We start from the raw sequence: 21,981 nt of genomic DNA on the forward strand, positions 1-21,981 counted from the left end.
GGCCGCGGCCGCCGCCCCGCGCCCCTCTGCCCCGCGGGCCCCCGCGCGGCATTGCTCGCGGTCGCGCGCACATCTGCCCCACGGCCTTGCAGCCCTAAGCCGCACCGCCCTGAGATCCCACGCCGCGGCACCGCGGCCCGCGAACACCGCGTGGCCCGCCGCCACCCCGCGGGCCCCCGCGGCTGCCCCGAGGCCCGTCGCCGCCCCCGAGCGAGGTCCCACGCCGCGGCATCGTGGCCCACTGACGCCCCACGTGCCCCCACCACCGCCCCGAGGTCCCACGCCGCGGCCTCGAGGCCCGTCGCCGCCACGCGGGCCCCCACCGTCGCCCCCGAGGTCCCACGCCGCGGCATCGAGGCCCGCCACCGCCCTCGAGGCCCCACGCCGTGCCCCCGCGGCCCGCTCCTGCCCCGCAGGCCCTCGAGGCTCCACGCCGTGCCCCCGCGGCCCGCCACCGCCCCTGAAGCCCCACGCCGTGCACCCGCGGCCCGCTGCCGCCCCGCAGGCAACTGCCGCCGCCCCCGAGGCCCCACGCCGTGCCCCCGCGGCCCACCGCTGCCCACAGGTATACTTGCCCGTTCTCTTTCCTGCTAGTTTCGAACTGACTGAATAACTATTAAACTTAGTGATGCATTGTTGTCCATTACTCTAAGGCCAGAAACTGTATTACTCTTAAAATATTTATGTTACATTTTCTTGATAATTATTGTTTGCTTAGTATTGTTAATGAAGCAACATTTCTCACTTTCGTTATGAAGTAGCTAGTTTGAGAAAATGAGAGACGATCGAAGTTGGATGTATGATGGTTGGACAAGTAACGGAATGGCTACACGAGAGTGGATGGCTTCACTCCCTTTAACTCAAATGCTGCCCCCTACTCATGTTGGCCAGTGATAACAATTCCATACAATCTTCCACCATCATTATGCATGAAAGATGAGTATGTGTTCTTGACGCTCATTATACCTGGCCCTGACAATCCCGGTAAGCATTTGAACATGTTCATGCAACCATTGATTGATGAGCTGCATGACTTGTGGAATGGAGTTAGGACGTATGACAGCAGTCGGAAGGAATTCTTCAATATGCGAGTAGTATTTCTTTGGTCTATTCATGATTTTCCTGCATATGGAATGTTCTCGGGATGGAGCACGCACGGTCGTCTATGTTGTCCGATATGCATGGGTGATACAGATGATTTTCGTTTGAAATATGGTGGCAAATTCTGCTTTTTTGACTGTCACCGTCGGTTCTTGTCTCATGATCACCCGTTCAGGAGTCAACGAGATATCTTTCGCAAGGACATAATCGTTACTAAGGGTCCACCTAAGCATTTGACCGGTCAGGAGATGGTAGCAACCCATTGTCGGTTAATTGCCACAGATGATGGGTTTGAAGGGGTCAAAGAGGAGCATAATTGGACTTATATAGCTGCCATTTGGAGCCTTCCTTATGCTATTGCTCTGATCCTTCCACATAATTTAGATGTAATGCATCAAGAGTGCAATGTTGCAGAAAGCATAATTAGTATGGTTTTTGATTTGAAAGATAAGACTAAAGATAATTTCAAAGCTCGGCAAGACTTAGCTGAAATATGTGTTCAGCCAACCCTTAATCTGAGACCCAATCAAGCTGGCCATATGGGGGAGCCACGTGCTAAGTACTATCTTAAGCCTGCGGAGAGGAAAGAGGTTCTTTTGTGGCTGAAGAACCTTAAATTTCCTAATGGATATGCAGCTAATCTGAAACGGGCGGTGAACATTGTAACTGGAAAAATGAATGGTTTGAAGAGCCACGATTACCATATCATCATGGAAAGGTTGTTGCCTGTGATGTTGTGTGGGTACCTCCTTGAAGAAATTTGGATAATGTTGGCCGAGTTAAGTTTTTTCTACATGGTACCTCCTTGAAGAAATTTGGATAATGTTGGCCGAGTTAAGTTTTTTCTACAGGCAATTATGTGTAAAAGAAATTAACAAGAATACAATGAGAAAACCGAGTAAGGAAATATCTGTCTTAGTATGTAAGATGGAGAAGGTGTTCCCCCCGGGTTTTATGAATGTAATGCAACACTTGTTAGTGCATTTACCTTATGAAGCTGAGGTGGGTGGCCTCGTACAATACAGGTGGATGTACTTTGTTGAACGAGACTTAAAGAAGCTCAAAGCAACCATCAGAAATAAAATATGAGTGGAGGGATGCATTGCCGAGGCATTCTGTCTTAAGGAGATCTCACACTACACGAGCACATATTTTGCCGAAGAAAATAACATTAATGCTCATATACCGCGCTACCACACCGCGAATGAGACACCGACGAGCAATCTCAAGTTATTTCAGTGGACTGACAAGGCCGTCGGTGCTAGTTTGGTCTATGAAATGTGTATACAAGAATGGAATACTACATTGTTGTATATGTACACAAATATGGAGGAGATGGAAAAATATTCAGTGTAAGTACCATGATATACATCTCATATGTGAATCATGTTTAGCGATGTACTTGTGCTAAATAAAGAATATGTAGGTTGTTTGATCAAGAACAATGGAGATATGCACGACAACCAACTGCTAAACAGCTCGAAACCTTACAGCGTGAGGGTTTACATGGTGGTCCCGATTTTGTCACATGGTTTAGAAGACACGTAAGCATCCTTACTCTAACTACCTTATTTATATAACTCGTTATGAGTTAACAAAATTTTAAAACTTGTAGTGCATGAAGTATAGCAGTGTCCATGATGATCTAAGACAGCTTTCACATGGAAGCACAATTGCAAGGAGTTCTGGTTGTTATGACATAAACGGATTTCGGTTCCGTTCAACCAAGTTTGAAGCAAAAAATCCACATGCCGCCACAACAAATAGTGCAGTTGTGACCACCGCGAATGCCTCAGATGGTTCTATCACGGAGTATTTCGGTGTCATTCAGAATATGGTGGAGCTGAAGTTTGAAGGTTCAAAAGATTTAAGAGTTGTGTTATTTTATTGTGATTGGTTCAATAGTAAATTAGGTTCTGGGTAAAGCATAACAAAAAACTTGGTTTAGTGGAGGTGAACCACAAATTGCGACTTTCTGGTTACAATCTATTTGTCCTTGCACATCAAATTGAGATGGTCTATTATATGTCGTATCCATGCCGTTCGGAAAGTTTAGAACCATGGTGGATTGTTCAGAGAGTATGTCCTCCAGGTCGATTGCCTATTCCTGAAGATGAAGGTTACGATGAATGTGAGCTTGATCGTACTGTTCCTAAAGCATTTCACGAAGATTAGTTTAATGGACCCTTTGAAGGTGATATTGGGATGGCACTTGACAGATTACATGGTGACACCGGTGATGTAATAGTTTCTGAGGTCCGTAAGAAAAAATGGCCACGTTGTGCAAGTAAAGTAATGTTCACAACATATGAAACGCGGCATGGTACTACTCATGGTGACTCCGTAGCTGAAGAAGATGCCCTGAGGACTTTTAACATGTAATATGATGTAAAAACTAGTTTTTCTTAATAGTGTTTTATTTGCTAATTGTTGTTATGAAACTTGTTATCTTTTATTTACCATTGCTTTATATGATATTAACTAACCATATTTTATTTTTTTTCAGGATGAGGTCATTTGTGCACTCTCTGAATAGGAAGGGAAAGAAGGATGTATCCTCATCTTCAAGGAGTCAGGCAAAGAAGAATGATGGCTCCGCATCTTCGGATAGGCCTTCTCTCTTTAGAGGCAGCAGTTCTCACCTAAGCCGAAGAAGTGCACTTCAGCGATGTCTAGACGAGGCTGTGCAAGTAAGTCATATGTAGTTTGCATGTGTAATTTAATTTTTTTAATAACAATAAATATATACTTGTCTTTGAACAGCAAGAAGAGGAAGGTAGGGGTGCGGATGAGAAAGAATATGTCACGAATGTGGATGGCGATGGAGATGGAGGTAGTGGAGAGGGAGATGGGTGCGAGGACAGAGAAGAGTGCGAGGATAGAGATGGAGATGCAGAGGAGGAAGAGGAGGATGAAGAGGAGGATACTGCTGCACAATCTGTGTTCAGGTACTTATGATCATTTCATGAAAAATTTTATATGAGCTAGCTAACTAATACAATACATTTAGATTTAGAGGCAACAATGTGATGACTCCTGCAGCAACCAATCCGGTAAATCGTCGACAGATTAGGCCACATGTGGATTGGTAAGTAATATATTTTATTGTTGTGATTGTTTTATTTAATATATTATATAGTTCGAGTAAGAAATATGATGGATATCATAATCTAATTGCAGGCAGTGCAACGACATTTGTTGGGAGGGAAGAAATAGGTTAAGACCTGTGAATGCAATATTGGGAACACTTTGTCGGTTTCACTATCCAGGAATGGTCACAATTGGAGGTGTGCTTCAGCCTGCATTGAAGTGGGAGCACTATAAGCTGCAATCGGATGATCAGGGCGTCACGACTGCAGCGAGAGTTTGGAATGAGTTCTGGGTAATTTTCTATCATAACTTGTCTAACTTGTATAACTACTATCTATTTGATTCATTTATAAGTTTTCTAACAAATTTATTTTCCTTTTTAGGAGAGGTATCGTTTGCCAGAGGGGGAGGAGCAGTACCTACAAGATAGGGCTCATTCTGTGTTCGACAAGGCAGCGACGAAGGTGGTCAGGGACATGATGTCCAATGCTCGTATACAGTGTGTTTGTTTATACTATAAGAAAATAAAGCTGCAAGACATGAACAAGAAACTGGGTGCTTCTGAGATATATCTCCGAGAGGATGAGTACCTTCAAATTGATATTAGCGGTTTGCCTTAGTTGAGAAAGTGTTCGGATGCTTGGCGAGCACTTTGTGCTTATTGGGCTTCACCTAGCTTTGTGGAAAAATCCAGGATGAAGAGAGCTAATCGTCAAGCAGGACCACAGGTTACACAAAGATATGGGGCTGATAGATACCTTCGTTTGGCTCGTCGAATGGTAGGTGTTTATTATTTCAATTTGATTATTATGTACTTATTTGCAATATTACAATTTCTTCTTTGATAGGAGGCACAAAGTGGGGTGGCCCCAAGCTATATTGAGACATACATTCGAGGTCACCACGACGCAGATCCTACACAGCCAGAGTCGTTTTGCAGTGAGAATGCCACACAGACTCTGGTTAGTAAAATAATTTGATTTCAATTAAGCGATGATTCAAATATAATCTTATTATTGGTTGCCTGAATGGTAGGCGAGATATGGTGATGAAATGGTGGCACATCATGGGCAGGAGTATGATTGGAGGAGGAGTGATGTGGATGTCGGTGCCTTATACTCAAGCGGAGGAGGGAAGAAACATGGCAGGTTCAGCATGTTGAATAGCGTTATTGATACAAGTGGTGCTTTGAGTGAGGCAAGGTGTTCTCGGTCCACTTAGAATTCTCGGGGCTACCAACGGGAAAGTGAAAGGGAAAGTCGACTGCAGGAGGAGATAAGGCAGCATAGAGAGGCGATGCAGAGGCAAGAGGAGTGGGCAAGGCAACAACACGAGTAAATACAAGGTTTTTTCGCTCAGCAACGATAGATTCAGGTACTATGCAAGTTTGATATTTTTTCAAGTCCTTGTGCACTTTTCATTGCTATAAGATACTTAATCTACTGTCGGTTTTTAGGAAATGCTAGCGGCAACCCTTGGCTCACAATTTAATTTGCCACCTCTTCCTTTGCCTCCTCCTCCACCGCCGACTTTTGTACCATATGTGCGTCTACCATCTCCACAAGTGGTAATTATATCGTATAACTAGCAATGCTCAAATTTTCTTATATATACATACTAAATAGATTTAACTTTTTTTATAATCAGGGTTCGACGAGTACTCATCGTCGAGGAGTTTCTGCCAGCCCGTCCACGCCACCGTCGACAGCGTGTAACATTTCTGGAGGTGACTGCGGCAGCGGACATAATATTACCCCTCTTTGATTTGTGTTTTCGTGTTTCGTTGACATATATATATATATGTCATTTAGACTATGGATTTCATGATTGTACTTATTGGATATATTTGATGATTGTGTGATGATGTATTTCATAATTCTGCTTATGGATATGTTAAGTAATTGCTTATGGATGATTGCGTTTCATAACTGCTATTATATGCAGCTGTTTTTTTAGCAGGATCCCAGTATTTTCGTCGCCCAGGTGGCCGACGAAAATACTGGACACACGGAGCCGACGAAAATACGACAATGATTTTCGTCGGCCAAGCTAGCCGACGAAAATACTTGACGTATTTTTGTCGGCCATCAAAGCCGACGAAAATATTTCCATTGTTTTCGTCGGCCACGTAGGCCGATGAAAATGTGAACATATTTTCGTCGCCGTGTTGGCTGACGAAAATAGCGTTATTTTCATCGGCAACCGACGAAAAAGCGTCTATTTTCGTCTATTTTATTCCGTCGGCCTAATTTCGTCGGCCGACCGACGAAAATAGCTATTTTCGACGGCTTTAGGCCTATTTTTGTCCGTTTCTGGCCGACAAAATTACGCTATTTTTCTGTAGTGGATCCAGTTGGGACACGGCAACACCGTGCCTGCAGTTCTAGTACTCTACTAAAATGAACCCGCTTCAAAACTCTACTAAAATCAACAAGTTGCTTTGACAAGTAGGGATATCCAAAAAGTGTTTCAGTTCTTCTGGAAGACTTTAGCTATGAGAAAATCAATTAGCACATCTAAAACTATGCTAAAATCAATAGGTTGCTTTGAAAAGAACAGGGATATCAAAAAAATGCTTCAGTTCTTTTGGAAGACTTTAGCAACCAGAAAATCAGCATGACTATGAGAATAGAAGGAAATCAATGCATTGGCACACAGAATTTAAATTCTTGTTTTAATTTACTCTATAAGAACATCTTCATTCTTCAGCTATATATACAGTGCCATAGATACATCCATTTTCTTCCAATCAAAAGCAATTCAACAGCTGATAGTTTCATAGATACCCACAGCAGAACACAAAAGCAAAGAGAAATGGCATACATACCAAAGGCTACCATCTTATTCTTCATGGTCGCTCTTACCTGCAGTGAACACATAGGTAATACCTACTCATCTGTTCAGAATTGTATGACCTTATAGAATTCAAGTGGTCAATCTTCATTTTTGACTGTTTTACTATGTCTAAGTGTACGGTTCATATGAAAGTAATTTATTAGATCAGGTATACACTGAAAATATAATTGATGTTAGTTCTATACTCTTTACTAGCATATTACTACAACAAAACTGATAGTGACATTTGCTTATTAGAATTGTGCATTGCATAGTCGAAGTGCTGCATATTCTTCGACGAAGACAAAGAAAAAGAGTAAAATTGAATGCGATGAAAATTCCTCCCATCATATGTGCATACTGTGCAGGTAATGCCAAGGGAAGTTGTCAGCTGTCAGACATCCACATCTCGCAGGTGGTGACAGGGAAGGTAGTAGAGGGGCAGCCGCAGTTCCAAGTGACTATCGGCAACCAGTGCTCATGCCCACAGGCTGAGGTCATGGTGAGCTGCTTTGGTCTGCCTAGCATTGGGACTGTGGACAAGACAAAGATCCACGTAGTGGACAGTGAGCTATGCGGTGTTGCCTACGGCGGACCAATCGCCAAAGGATCGCCTATGATCTTCACCTATGCCAAGATGACCCCGCAGGACTTCCCCGTCATCAGCGCCAAGCCCCTGTGAAAACCGCCCAATTTAATATCATTTTAAGCGAAACCGTCGGTCGTTATCGTGAAGATGAGAGCTAACACGCACTCGCACCAATGGCGCGTTACGGGTTAACCCACATCTAAACTACTTAGGACCAACTTGACCTTTCGCCGAAAATAACATTAAATCCGGTAGTCCCGGCATGTGCTCCAACATATGCCCAAGATCATGCATATGCACATACCGTCACAAGCTCTTACATCACCAATGATCCATAAAGAGCAAATTTTAATACAAGTTAAGCAACTAACCATTACAACATTAATTTAAGAAAAGGTTCCGAATCTGAAAATTAAGGTTCAAATAAAGGATACAAGCCTTGGGCTCACAACAACATAAAAGAGATAAAAACCATAGAGTCTAGTGTTTATCATGATATCCCAAGAACGACACGCAGCGGAAAATATAACGATAGATAATACTAATGGCGTCTTGCTCAAGGACACCATTGACCATATTGGCCTATTCCTCGCCCGCGCCGGGTTCGGCGGGGTAGAAATGGCCAAACACCACTTCCGGCTCACCTGCAACTTAGTATAATAAAGCAACATGAGTACAAAGGTACTCAGCAAGACTTACGCGAATAAATAGATCAAGGAAAATGCATATGAAGGCTCACAAAAAGGCTTTAGGGTTAAGTAATTTAAATAAGCATGAGCTCCCTAATTCCACCATCTAGCCCCCTAGCATTTTAATTAACTTGCCCAACCCACCTCAAGTTTTTAGTTAATTAGATAACTCCAATTCTAAGCATCAACAAGAGGTAACGTGCAACCAACCACTCGACCAACACTTCTACGAAGATTTCGTAGGATAAAGAGCTTACTCATAACCGAGAGCGCGGCAATTCGAATTAATTCAATAACCTTGCAAGGGTGTACAACTTTACCCACACGACACAAGGACCATGCGACTCGCCCAACCGATCACGTTGGGTGAGGGGGTACTCGCATCAACCATTCCCGACAAGTTGTAACCGTTGAACATCACAACTAACTTGCGCGGAGAGTTACCTAGGTCCACCGGGGACACCCCTAAGCCTCTCTACAAAGCCCCACGGCCACGCATCTAGGACCGTGCATCAACGATTAGAACTAGAGGGTATTCGGTTTATCCACCCCATGAATGGATATGTGGTAGTACGATAAGTGCTCAATTTCCAAGGTCATCCACGGACGGTCCTTAATCGGTTCAAGCGGACTAAACCTCCGAGACTCCTTTCTCTAGGCCCTACCTTCCGCTCAAACCTCAAAACCACACTTCCAACTAGACCGATCCAAACCAACGATCCGACACCGGACAACATGTTTAAGATAACAAAGTGGGTGAAACAAGTGATCCTATTCCAATTTTCCCTACGAGATATCTACCAACTCTAGGCACGACTAAGCATTTAGTTAAATGAGTTGCAAGTGGCTACGTGTGCCAAGGGCATGGATATACAAATCAAGAGAGGACATTGCATGAAAATAGGACCAACTATGCAATAGATAAATATTTAACATAAGCATAGATACCCCAAGTGAAATAACTAAATTTAAGCAAGTTAAATAGGTCAAGGAATCATGCTTAGCTGCTTGCCTTGGTTCTCTTCTTGCTCAACAACACACTCGGCTCCCGGCTCGGTCTCAACGAACTCGGTGGGCTCAACGGGTACGTCCTCCGGCGTCTCGGTCACTAGAATACATGAATGAGATGTGTGCATTAGGATGATGCTAATGATATGAAAAGAGATGGCATGATATGGAATGGAAATGAAGTAACACTCAACACAAGGAGGCACGCAAGCAACGTACATGAAGCTCGATCAATCAATTAAATCCTAGGCCCGAAGGCGAACTTGCTCATGCAACAAAATAGCAAGAATAAAACATGATTTAACTTCTGCACCCAGGGGATCTCAAAATAAACTCATGAGAGTTGAGTTTGCATCAAAAACATATTTGTGGAATTACTTATGATATTTATAAATTTCAGCCGCTAAACTCAAGTTAAATCTTAAAAGCCATGAAAAACATTTTCAAAAATCCGAATAAAATTACCAGGGGTACAAGACATGATAACAAAGATAACAGAAGTGGCTTTATCATTTTATCAATTTTCTATCAAAAGTTATTCATTTTACAAGCTTGCAGGCAGCAAAACCAAAAACGCATTAGAAACCTATCAAACAGTACAGGAACAAATACATAAGCTGGACCATGAGATAGAGCATTTCACTAGGAACACAAAAGTATTTAGCTTGACATTTTTAGGGCACCACAAAATAAGATTAGCAATTAACTTTGTTTAGCAAGAAAAAACTATAACTCAAGGTACAGGGTTCTAACATGCATAACATTAATTTATCTAAGTAGATCTATTACAAAGGATTCAAACAAAACAAATTTCATAATTTTTGGAGATCTACAACATTTCCTATGCATTTTACAAGATCACACATGAAATGATAATGCAAAACGGCGGCAGGCGCTAAATCCACCCGGGCCGGCACCCAACAGGCGCCGACAGGTGGGCCCGGGGAGGGAACGGGGCCGAGTCAAGGCCAGTCACGGCCTTGACCCACCGCGGACGCGTCCAGGGCGTGCCGTGGCGCGGCCCGCACGCGAACTCGCGTGCGCGCGACGTCGCGGCGGCCAGCACGGGGCCGCGGCCCATGGGCGCGAACGCGCAAAGGCGGAGCGCGCGTGGGCAGCGCAGCGCGGAGGGGGCGCTCACCCGCAGCGCGGACGAGCGAGGCGGGGCGGTGGGGAACAGGACGGCGGAGAGCGGCGGCGGCGGATGGGGGCGCGCGTCGGGGAGCGGCGGCGGTGAAGGAAAGGGGCGATTGAGGGCCGGGGTCGAGTGAGTAGGTGGAGGGGAAGCTTCGCGCACGGGGAATCAGGCGGAGGTGGAGCACGGCGGGGGATTGCGGCGGCGGGTAGCTCGGAGAGGAGGAAGCGGAAGAGGCGAAGGCGTGCGGGGTTAGGGTTGGAGGGGAGAAGGGGAACGGCGCGATTTGAAGAGGGGAGGGGAAGAGAAAGCGGCGAGCGCAGGAGACGAGGAGGCGGCGGCCACGCTGGACGGGCCAGCGGCCGCCAGCGTGCCCCGCCGCGCAGGCGCCCAACGGGCGGGCGCGGAGGGCCGGGGGACGCGGAGGGAGGCGCTGACACGCGGGCCCGGGCGCACGGAGGAGAGAGGGAGGAGGCAGACAGGTGGGACCGGGAGAAGGGAAAAAAGAAGAAAGGCAACGGTTCAACTTACAAAATCAAAAACATGCATTTCCCGAGCTCCAAAAATCACCAAAGTTTTACTGAAGCAAGATCATGCTACCAAGAACATAACGCAACAACAAACACTCAAAAAGACGTCGAAAATTGCCACAATAAATCATATAAAACTGCAGTTTTCAAACTTTCCAAGAATTGTATGGCTCGGCGGAGACACCCAAAAATTGAGGAAAAATATTCAAAACTCATCATTTGAAATCTAGTATTTAAATAAAATATTTGGGGGCACAGCCACATGGAAATTTTTAAACTTCCTTCACAAGCTACACTCAACAATAACAAGAAAATGGATGCTCATGGTGTAATTAAGTGCATATGATGCTCCTTGATGCTTGGATGATGCTCACGATGGTGTTGTAAATTTTTAACCATGTGGTTTAATTTGTGGGTCGTGACAGCCCCGGTGCTGATGCGGTTATAGAGTTGCAGAAGACTTTGGATCTAACTAGAATCCTGAATAATTCACCTTGTATGAATGGTTTAAGTCCTAGGATATTACTTGTTTTTGTCTTTTCATGTGACTTGAACATGAGTTTAAGGTAAGAAATAACATTTCTTTGAGTTGTGTTCATATTAGTTTTCTACCGAACCTTTTCTTGAAAACATTATTCATGCATTCACTCCTTTTGAGATGTGATCATATTAGTTGTAAAAGAGTCGCAGAAAGACAGCAGGCGACTGCAACTCATATAGGTTGTTCAGACACAAGTCTCCTCAAGTTCATAAGTTTTCAACCATTCGTACCACTTCTTATTGAAGTATGCCACACACACCTTTCATCAACACGCGTTTGTTAAATTCAACAAGAAACTTAGGATGGACCTTAATCACTTGACCAGGATGTTTCCCAGCATTTTGGAAAATGTGCCACAAACAAAGACTATGCCACAATCGATCAAGTATATATGTGGTTTTATTGAACTAATAAAAACTTGGTGTGTTTGACGGACATGAGTTTTTCTTTCTTTTTTTCTAAGTGAGGCTTTACCCCATTTCCATTTGCAAAGAACGGAAATACCAGATATTTTCGATACAACCCGTTATTAGGGCTTAGACAGAGAAAGAGAGAAAAGGATTTCTTATCATTTTCTTGTCAAAACATTTCTTATTTCACTCTTCATCAGCACTTTCATCTTGATCATCGGATGGAGCAGGCAGTCGAGGTACAGACACCGTTCTCCCTTGCTGCGCCAGGAGCCCAGGACCCTATGGGCGCAAGATAGAAGAACCTTCACACCATCAATCAACTTCTGCTGAATCTCCGAGCTATATAAACCTGCCCAATAAGTCATCAAAGCACAAGCATGAATTAGAATTTCAGCTGGATTTCTTATCATTTTCTTGTCAAAACATTCCTTATTTTTGCATTTCCATATAGACCAACAGATTGCGGCAAAACCAAAGGTGAGTTTTTTCTTTCTTGAAATGAATGGCAAGAGCTTTGCGTAATTACGGATGTTCAGAAGAGAGACTGAGATTACAAATGGAAGCATCAGAGTGATAAAGACAAGTGCTACTTAATGACATTACATCATGCTCTTCTTACTCTCCTTGAAAATCTTTAGTTGCTTTGTGGGATATCCATACTCCACTAAAGAGCCAACCTGAATGACAACAATTCCATCAAACTCTGTTCGTCTACTTTGAATGGTTTATGGTCTATCCGCATTTTCTTTAAGGAATGCTCTAGTCGCTTCTCTAATTGCTTATTTTCAATTCGTTCATGGCCATCCCTTCAGCCGGCCGCACTACCCCTGCCCCTGCCCCTGCCCCTGAATTTCGATCAATTTTCTTCACCGCAGGCAGGTTGGTTTTCTTTCATGCTGGAATGGTGGAGTTGCAATTGGTCCTTACGATTCTTGCTAGTAGCCGCTACCCGGGTATGTGGGAGGTCTTCGCTAAAATCAGGCACAAAGTGAACATTCAAAGAGATTAGACACTTGAATTATGAGCTTAAACTTGCTTGTTAACCCCTCCTATCTAACGATGCTCGACCGACAATTTTACAAGTCAACATGCGGCCCACGACACGGACACATCTGCAGCAAGTCCTCGCGTCCCAGAGTTGGAATAATATTGGCAGGAGATTTATATGTCTCAGTTGAACCAGCCAAGAATATAATCTGAACGGGGCATGTTTGACCGGCCAGATAATAAAATAGTCATCCCCGACACCTGTTCGCGTACATGGAGAAGGTGCCAATTGGTTCAGATCGGACGCTTCGTCCCTCCCGGGTCGTTCTGAATCATTTCGACTTGTTAATTCGCGAGCACTGCTAGTACGGACCTCTCTCTTCCTTGACAGCTACACGGTATGCAACGTTGTGCCAAGCACTAACCTTGTCAGAAACCATAGACAGCTGCCGAGCTCCGTGTTTCAGACCAACCTGGATCACATCACAAGCTGGCAGCACTACGTGCAACCTTCAGACGATAACAAACATTAATTCCCTATCAACCTGACATGCCTGCCAAAAACTCTGTTGACTAGAAACCATCAGGACGTATACGTGTTTATCAGTATATAAGCAGGTGTGTGCCTCTGCGTTTCTAACCAAGCCTAGACGCACACACGATCGAGCCATTCAGCAGTTTGAGGACATTTCCAACAAATAGAGGTGTGCACGCTTGCATTTTTGTCTTTCGACACGAAGAAGATGGGGAGCTCCAGGGCTCTCCTCCTGGTCGCGGTCGCCGCGGCGGTGGCTGGCCTCGCCGCGGCCAACTTCCGGGACGACTGCGACATCCCCTGGGAGCCCCAGAACGCCAGGTTCACTGGCGACGGCAACGGCCTCTCCATGTCGCTGGTCAGCAACTACTCAGGTACGGTGCTGACTCCGATAATCCCTTAGGCCTTAGCTAGGTTCTTGATTTTAATTACCTCCCATCTTAGTTAAGTTTTAGCATCTGATCTCAGTAGTCTTGATCGGTGCGATGAAAAATAATGTTTCATATGATGATGATCGTGCGATGATTCTTATGCTACGGCCGGCCGGCCTGCAGGCTGCATGCTCCGGACAAAGAAGCAGTTCATCTACGGGACCGTGTCAACCCTCATCCAGCTCGTCCCTGGCGACTCGGCCGGCACTGTCACCACATACTACGTACGTACGCTGCTCTAATAACTTCCCGTCTGCCTCTGCCTTCTGCCTGTTTTAATTATCTCCTGTCAACATCCTGATCCTGATACACCCGTCATATGATCTGCATTCCGACGATCCCTCAGGCATCCTCCGTCGGCGAGAACCACGATGAGATCGACTTCGAGTTCCTGGGCAACGAGACCGGGCAGCCCTACACCTTCCACACCAACATCTACGCCGACGGCGTTGGCAACAAGGAGATGCAGTTCAAGCCCTGGTTCGACCCCACCACCGGCTACCACAACTACACCATCTCATGGAGCCCTTGCATGATCGTGTAAGCAACATCATCATCAAACCGGCCACTACTCCTCCAGCCAGGCTATCTCCCTGCTTCCCACGAACAAACTCAAGCACAACCTAGCTAGCTAAGCTAGACAGCTTACGTCGATCAGAGACCGATCGATCCATTATATTGATATCGATCGACGACGATGTTCGCAGGTGGTACGTCGACAGCGTCCCCATCCGGGTGTTCCGCAACTACCAGAGCCGCGGCGTGGCGTTCCCGACGAGCCGGCCGATGTTCGCCTACTCCAGCATCTGGGCGGCCGAGGACTGGGCCACGCAGGGCGGCCGCGTCAAGACCGACTGGTCCAAGGCGCCCTTCGTCGCCAACTACGACAACATCCACCTCGACATCTGCGAGTGCGGCGCCGGCGGGTACGGCGGAGCCTGCGCCACCAGCTGCCCGGCGGCGGCCGCGCAGTACAACGGAGCGTGCCATCTGAGCCCCGCGGAGCTGGGGCAGATGCAGTGGGTGCAGGGTAACTACAGGATCTACGACTACTGCGTCGACTACAAGCGCTGGATCAACGGCCAGAAGCCGGTCGAATGCGACCTGGAACAGTACTGATGAGACCAGCTCGTCATGGGCATCACACATATGCACACACGTCGTCTACGGTTGTGACACGAGGAACGGTCACCAAAAAATGACTTAATTTGATTATTCTTTTTTTGTTCACCTCTGTCTGTATAATTTTTCTTTTCCAAAAAACATATGTATACTTGTTATATTGGCATGCTCCGTCAAATATATGAATTATTGGTATTTGATTTCTTCTTATGACCCATTCATTCTCATTCCCTCCTTGGGCCTTCTAAACCCCAACTTGGTACCCGAGATGGAGCTCCCAGAAGTGACACAGGTTGGCTAAATAGTAAAGACACAAGGAGGTTAATGAAAACGACAAGGTGGGATCTTCGGGACGCGGTTCGGGAGCTAGCTCAATGGGGGCGATAGGATCTCGACCTAGCAGCGGCGAGCAAGCGGGATCCTAGCTCAGCACTTATTGTTTTAAAGAAGATTTTTTAGAAAGAGAGAAGTATTTTTTGAAAAGAAAATGTGTTATCAGCAAAATTTTTCTGAAAGTATATTTTCTTAAAACATAATAAGTTTCTCAAACTTGACATAATGGATGAATGATCATTTTGGACCACATGCTTTTTCTAGAAAAAGGCTGCCAGGAAGGGGGCTATTTCACTACGCTCATGCCCTTATGTATGGACACAACATAGTTTAGCTTTATAGGATAAATTACCTTAAGTCCCAATATTACTAAAATTCACTTAAAATTTCAGAGTAATATACTACAACAAAAGTGACCACATGGGTTAATGACCAACGACCTTTGACACAGACAGTAAGTTAATACTTGTCTTATTGATTTTGCCCTTTTTTGTAGAAGTGTCATGGGAAGCTTGTCCTTGCTTTCTTTGCCTTTCTTTCATTCTCCTCTAGTGGCAGTTTGTTGGACTTGAAGAGGAACACAAATGTACTACATAGTTAGTGAATCGTGATGAAGAAGGATCACATGACTAGTCAGTTGCGATCCAAGCAGCATATAATTAAGATTGTTAATTAAATCAACACACAACATATGTACTATAAAGAGATATAAGGATTTCATAGAGTTATTGCTACTGATTAGCAACTTATGAGCCATAGGAACTGTGACACTCAGGTAATTAAGTATTGTCACACCCTAGATTTTAGTGTGATGTTATGTGCAAAATGTGGTAAAAGTGTGTTTAAAAATTTAAGTGCTAAGGGAAAAGGGTAGTTTATATAATTATATTTTAATTAAGGTCCTTTTGTGCTAAATGGGTGAACATGGAGGGTAGAATTCAAATGTATGAGGGTTATTTTGCAAAAATCAAAAACTTGTGTTTAAATCGCAAAAGTAGGTTAAACTACCCTTTGGATTAAATGTGGTGTAATTTTAAAATAGGATTTATGCAAAGTTTAGAAATCTTGTTAATTTTCAAAGTAGTTGCAAATCCTTAGCTCTTCTGTGGATGAACCTTAAATCAAAGTTGTACATTTTGAAAAACTATACACTTTTGCTTTTGCGCCCATCTCCATCTGAGCACTGGTTTAAAAGTTGTTGATGCTTTACTGTAGGGTCCCTGGCTTTTCTGCTTTTTGCACCTAAGTCCTCCATCGTCTTCCTCGAGTCCCTGAGCTCCTCTGTTCCTCTGCCGCGCGCGTGACCGCCGCCGCTGGCCGCTCCCCCCCCCCCCCCCCCCGAGCACCTGCAGCTCTGCACCACCCTGATCCTGTTCCACACGTCACCCTATCCCTCCTCCCACCGCCACGCCGCCTCCGCTGTCCTCCCCTCGCCGTTCCACGTCGGGCAGTCGATCCCGAGCGGCTGCCATGCCACCCCGTCGAGCACGCCGGCGCCGCCCGCCGATCTGTGCCTGGCCGCTCGACTGCTCTCCCTCCCCTTCACTTCCACCGAGTCTTACGTCCCTATAAAGCCGAACCGAGTTCCTCCTTTCTGCTGTTCCCCCTTTCTTCTTTCCCCGCGACCACCAACACCGAGCCGCCGCCACACTTTCCTCGCGCGGAATTCGCCGTGACTCCTTCACCCCGTCCAAATCCCCTCGGCCTACCGCTTCCCCACCTCCTCCACTAGCCCCCCGACCTGATCCGGTCCAACCCCCGACCCTCCTTAGCCGGAATCGCCCCCACCCCGAGCCGCCTCTCACCGGAGCCGCCCGAGCTCGACCTCACCGTCGACAGCTCCTTCTGTTTGACCTCCAGCCCATCCAGGTACTCAGATCGTCTCCCCGCAGCTCACCGGTGCTCGTGCGCGCCGTACTTGCTCGTGTTCACCGGCCCTTCGCCGGGAACACCGGTGACCCGACACGGCCGCCACCCCTCCTCGTCGCCGGCCGTGTTCACCGCCGCCCGTCAAGCACATCCTTCCCCAAACTGTCCCCTGGGTCTCGTAGGTCATGCCAAGCCGGCCCCTCCCCGCCGGCGACCTCGCCGCCGGTGGGAACATGCCGGAGCCGACCGGCCGGCCGCTGTCGAGGCCGGGCAGGGGTATATCTGTGAGAAGAAAACTTATTCCAAGGACCCAAAAGCAAAATACCGAGGACCCCCCCATGTGTTTTGTTATTTCATGTGATTGATGTTGCTGTCTTGTAAAATTCATAGAAAACTGTAGAAAAATCCAAAAATTGCAAAACTAATTTTATTGGAAACTAGATTTCAAACCCTACAACTTTTATTAATGAAGTTTAGTTTGAAACTAAATATTTTTGAATCTATTTTAAATTTAAGGTTAAAAGGTATTTTGTACATAACTTCTACATATTAGTTTTGTTTCTTATGATTTTTGGTATGTAACTTCTATAGGCCATGTGTTAGCTTGTGTAAAAGTTTCAAACTTAGCACTATTTTTTAGTTTAAATTCTTTTGAATTTTGGTAATTCAAATTTGAGATGATTTGAAATTAACTAAGCATGTTCCTTAGGCTTAACTAGTTAGATCTCTTTTTGTCATAATCTAATGTGTTGATAATTAGTCTATGATTAAATTTTCGAGACTTTATAATTCTATTTACCTCAATTTTGAATTTAAACTTAAAATTTGAATTCTAAATTCAAATGTTCTAGTTCCTGTTTTCAATAAATCCAATACTATAATCATGACTTAAATATGAATGATAAATCAAGACTAAATCCCCTTTGTTTCATGAATTCATGTGTGTTGACTTTTTGGATTGCAACTTTGTTGTGACATAAGATCTTAAACTCAAACATCATCTCACTTAAATTATTGCATATCATGTAGAATCAACGACGCTCGACAACGGAGACTACGAGCTGGTCTTGGGATAAGACCAAGGGTTTTCTGAAGACCCGATAAACGTCACCGAGGATCTAATTGAAGCACCGAACCAAAGTTCGGAAGTCTCTGACACTCCTGCCCCCAACCCCACTCAAGAAGGCAAGCCCCGATGCATATCCTAATATTTCAATTTATTACAATTTCATTATTACATTATATATCTTGCATTACGTTTAGGAGTTGAAATGAAACCCTAGTTGCATAAGATCTTAGGAATCCAATGTATTGTATCCGAGTTCTTATCGCATAGACGCTCGGCTAAATAGAGCCGGTAAAAGTCGAGTGATTTCCTGTCACTCGCGCGATATAGGAGTTGCTTATTTACAATTCTGCAATCACTATAAGGATGATGGACAGGGTCATGTTCTGTATCATGACCTGAAGGTTTACTCTGTCTGTTTTGTTAAAAGTGCTGTATCATGACCTGAAGGTTTACTCTGTCTGTTTTGTTAAAAGTTGTTAAGGTCGCAGTGTGTGGTAGTGGTGGCTAAGCGTTTGAAAGTACTAGCCACATGCCGCGAAATATGGTAAAGCGGTAAGCCTAGTACCTGAATGGCCCGGCAAATGGACATGTCTCCACCACTCGACTTTTATTTTATGTTTACACGCACCGACGTGTGGGAGTGCGTTTTGCAAGGCAGACAGGAGTACGATCATGTAGTCGCGCTATAGACGTACGTCCTGCACAATTGGTGTGCGTACAGTCCTGCAGTCGCTTGTGGTGGCCCTGATCCATAACCCGGAATATGAGGGAAACGGTTGCTTCGGAACGATCTTTGGATGTTCCAAGCGTGTGAGTTAGGTTTACCCTTGCAAGGTTGAAACTCGGTTCAGAATCGTCCGTCTCTCGCGGAAATTGAGACTGCTTATTCCTTCTGCCACATAGAGTAAGAAGTGTTACTAATGATGGAACAATCTTGATGGATGATAATCTCTACCTTGCTTGCTTAGTGTAGGTGCTAATCTAGAATGGATAATCAACTAGAATATGAAAGCTAAAATTTGAAAATAGATCATACTCTTTGTTGCTTTTCAGCTGAAAATAAACCTAGAACCTTTACAATGCCTTCATGAGTCTAGCTACGGGCTAAAGTATACCCGAATCCGGGTAAGTCTTGCTGAGTAATAGAATACTCAGCCTTACTAGTATCTGTTTTAGGTATAACCTTCGAGATTCCCACGGACAACCCTGCATGGCCAACGCCTGTTCCTTTTGGCTGGTCCGTGGGGTGGGATCCGTCCCCGGCTGGCAGTGACCCTCCTGAGTGACACCAGGCCTTGGGCTGAGCATGGTGTCAACTTTCGCGACGTGTGTACTCGCGTGTTCTTTTCCTTCCGCTGTGAGCTTGGACAAGCTGTTCGACTTGTCAGTTTTAACACTGTTTGTATAAGTTTTATTTTAGGTTGGACCAGGTTTGTAATAATACTTGTATATCTGTAAATTAAGATAATGAGCTGTATTGTGATTGTAAACTCACCTTCGTGTGAGGTAAACCTGCTTCGATTCTGTTGAACCGTGGTTGTATCGGGCGGAGACCCGACAGACCAATGGGTTGTTCCGTTTGAAGTGCGTTGAGTTGTTACCGGCTGTATAGCGATGACTAGTGTACTTGAACCGGAATAGCTCAGGCGGTTCTGCCACAGGAACAATCCATGTCAATGTTAAGATATTTGCATATGAAAGTTAATAAAACTCGTCCAGCTAGGTGTCGTTCCTTCATGTATGCCTTGTTAGCCCAATACCTTCCATTAACTATGGATTGATTGTCCCTACCTAAAAGAAAGTACATCACGAACCCCTACAAAGGAAAGTATTGGTCTGGTTGACCCAACTATAAAAGGTTAATTGAAGGCTCAACCGAGAGAACAGATCAAGGAAGCAAAAGCTCATACGATCGAGTGATAATGGAAGGAACGAGAACGAAAGTAAGAGTATTGGATCAGCTAAAGATAAGATAGGACATGAAAAGGATATGAAAAAGGGGTCAAGACAAAGATTGCCATGGTAGGTTCCCACGATTGCTAATAAGAATAAGGATGCCCTTATAATTTCTCGAGCATCAGTGCTACTACTTCACTAACAATTATTTGCAATTTCACACAGATTCGTGACTAAGAGTAGAGGATTCACAACCTTTGCAACCTTAGATATGAAAGTTTGTTAATTTTAGCACTTGACTATCCTAACTACCTAAATACTAAAGCGAATGAAACTACCATGAGCCCTTATATGATCCTACAATTGTATATTGTTTGACCGTGATGGCTATAGCTGCTGCAGCCAACCAACTCACTAACCAACAGAAAGATAGATGAGAGCTGTTTCCAAGCAGAAAAGGAGGCTGCCTTATAGATTGTGACACTGTCCGGCTACAGCCGCAGCTCATCAAAAGCTAAAGTGAGCAGGCTCGATAAGTGTTTTTGTTTACAGAAAAAATAAATCTCATATAGCACGTAGTAGTTGGAGAAGATATTTTGTACTTACAAGAAAGGTATAGACCAATAAATACAAACTATGCCATTGAGGCATAGAAAGATCTTTACACTATTTTGTTCTAAACTTATTTGGAAAACGTAAATTATTTGAAAAACACAATGCCAAGTTCCTAAGAATGAATTAACCTTATGGCAACAAACAAGGTATAAAAAGCCAATGTAACGGTAAATAAATAATTATTTATTTTATATATATTTAGCAAATCATCAGGCATACTTTCAACTTATCTCAAAATAGCAAAATACTAGGGATGTCCCTTATTCTACATGGAAGAGAAGAAATGAGCACTCATATGGTAAAAAGTGAATCAACCTTAGTATCTTGTTGCCGTGTAATTGCTGTGTAATTGAATGCATGTATATCATGTGAATGCATGTATATCACGTTGCGGGCTGAATCTATTAAATCAAATAGTATATCCAGACTATGATATATAATGTCTAACCATGGACTAGCCCTAGATCATATAACATTCTATCTTTTGGACAACATAGGATAGTGAAGCTCTACATTGGTAAAAGAAGAACACCCATTTAAAGCTGAGCAAGCTATTTTGAAAACCATCTGCATTATCTACCAGCATTTCCTTATAGAAGCGTCCATTTTTATCAAATAGGTTTGAGTGATCACTCTAAGAAGACATCTCAGAGAAGACATTGAATGTATGAACTTTGGAGAACCTTGTGAACAATTTTTGAAGCCAAGTAAGCTATGGCAAAAAATTATAATAATTGTCCCTACAGAATTACCTTTTGGGTTGCTGGTCTTTTGTTTCAAAAGGTGTAGATGCTGAGCAAGTGAGCATATGCGAACCGCAAATGACCTCTAAACTTAGCACAATCCTTTAAAATGATGAGAGCTATATTAATAATCATCGGCATTATCCGTTGTTATACTTGTGGGCCACAGGGGTGGAACTGCATGCAGCCACCGGGGTCGCCCGACCCCAATAAAATTTACCAAAGTCAATAAAAGATATTATTTAGTACTGTTCATCCATGTGGCCGATTCCAACGTTTAATACATCCGACCCCGGTGACTTTCTCGTCTGGCTTCGCCCTTGGTGGGCATCATGCTTTTCCATACGCTGCTATGGGCGTACATGAGCGGAAGAAGATCCCTCCGATTTAATTCAAACCGGTCCTTTTAGCCAACAAGTATATGAAAAAAAATCATATGCTAACTCCCAC

The 21,981-nt window shown here is 44.4% G+C and overlaps 1 protein-coding gene across 1 annotated transcript; it reads left to right on the forward strand.

Annotated features, from left to right (window-relative positions):
* The first annotated feature begins 13,575 nt into the window (after nt 1–13,575).
* On the forward strand, nt 13,576–15,214 carry LOC112874374 (probable xyloglucan endotransglucosylase/hydrolase protein 12). The gene is made up of 4 exons (XM_025937665.1): nt 13,576–13,827; nt 14,008–14,108; nt 14,231–14,424; nt 14,592–15,214. Exons 1-4 carry the CDS (start codon nt 13,662–13,664, stop codon nt 15,001–15,003), a joined length of 873 nt encoding a protein of 290 aa, XP_025793450.1. The 5' UTR covers nt 13,576–13,661; the 3' UTR covers nt 15,004–15,214.
* Nucleotides 15,215–21,981: the final 6,767 nt, after the last annotated feature.

Source organism: Panicum hallii, chromosome 1, assembly GCF_002211085.1.
Source record: "Panicum hallii strain FIL2 chromosome 1, PHallii_v3.1, whole genome shotgun sequence".
Lineage (NCBI taxonomy): Eukaryota > Viridiplantae > Streptophyta > Magnoliopsida > Poales > Poaceae > Panicum > Panicum hallii.

Coding starts and splice junctions, on each gene's coding strand:
- LOC112874374 (XM_025937665.1), top strand. CDS start 13,662: ATGGGGAGCTCCAGGGCTCTCCTCCTGGTCGCGGTCGCCGCGGCGGTG. Junction 14,109..14,230: donor GCACTGTCACCACATACTAC/GTACGTACGCTG, acceptor ACGATCCCTCAG/GCATCCTCCGTCGGCGAGAA. Junction 14,425..14,591: donor TGGAGCCCTTGCATGATCGT/GTAAGCAACATC, acceptor CGATGTTCGCAG/GTGGTACGTCGACAGCGTCC.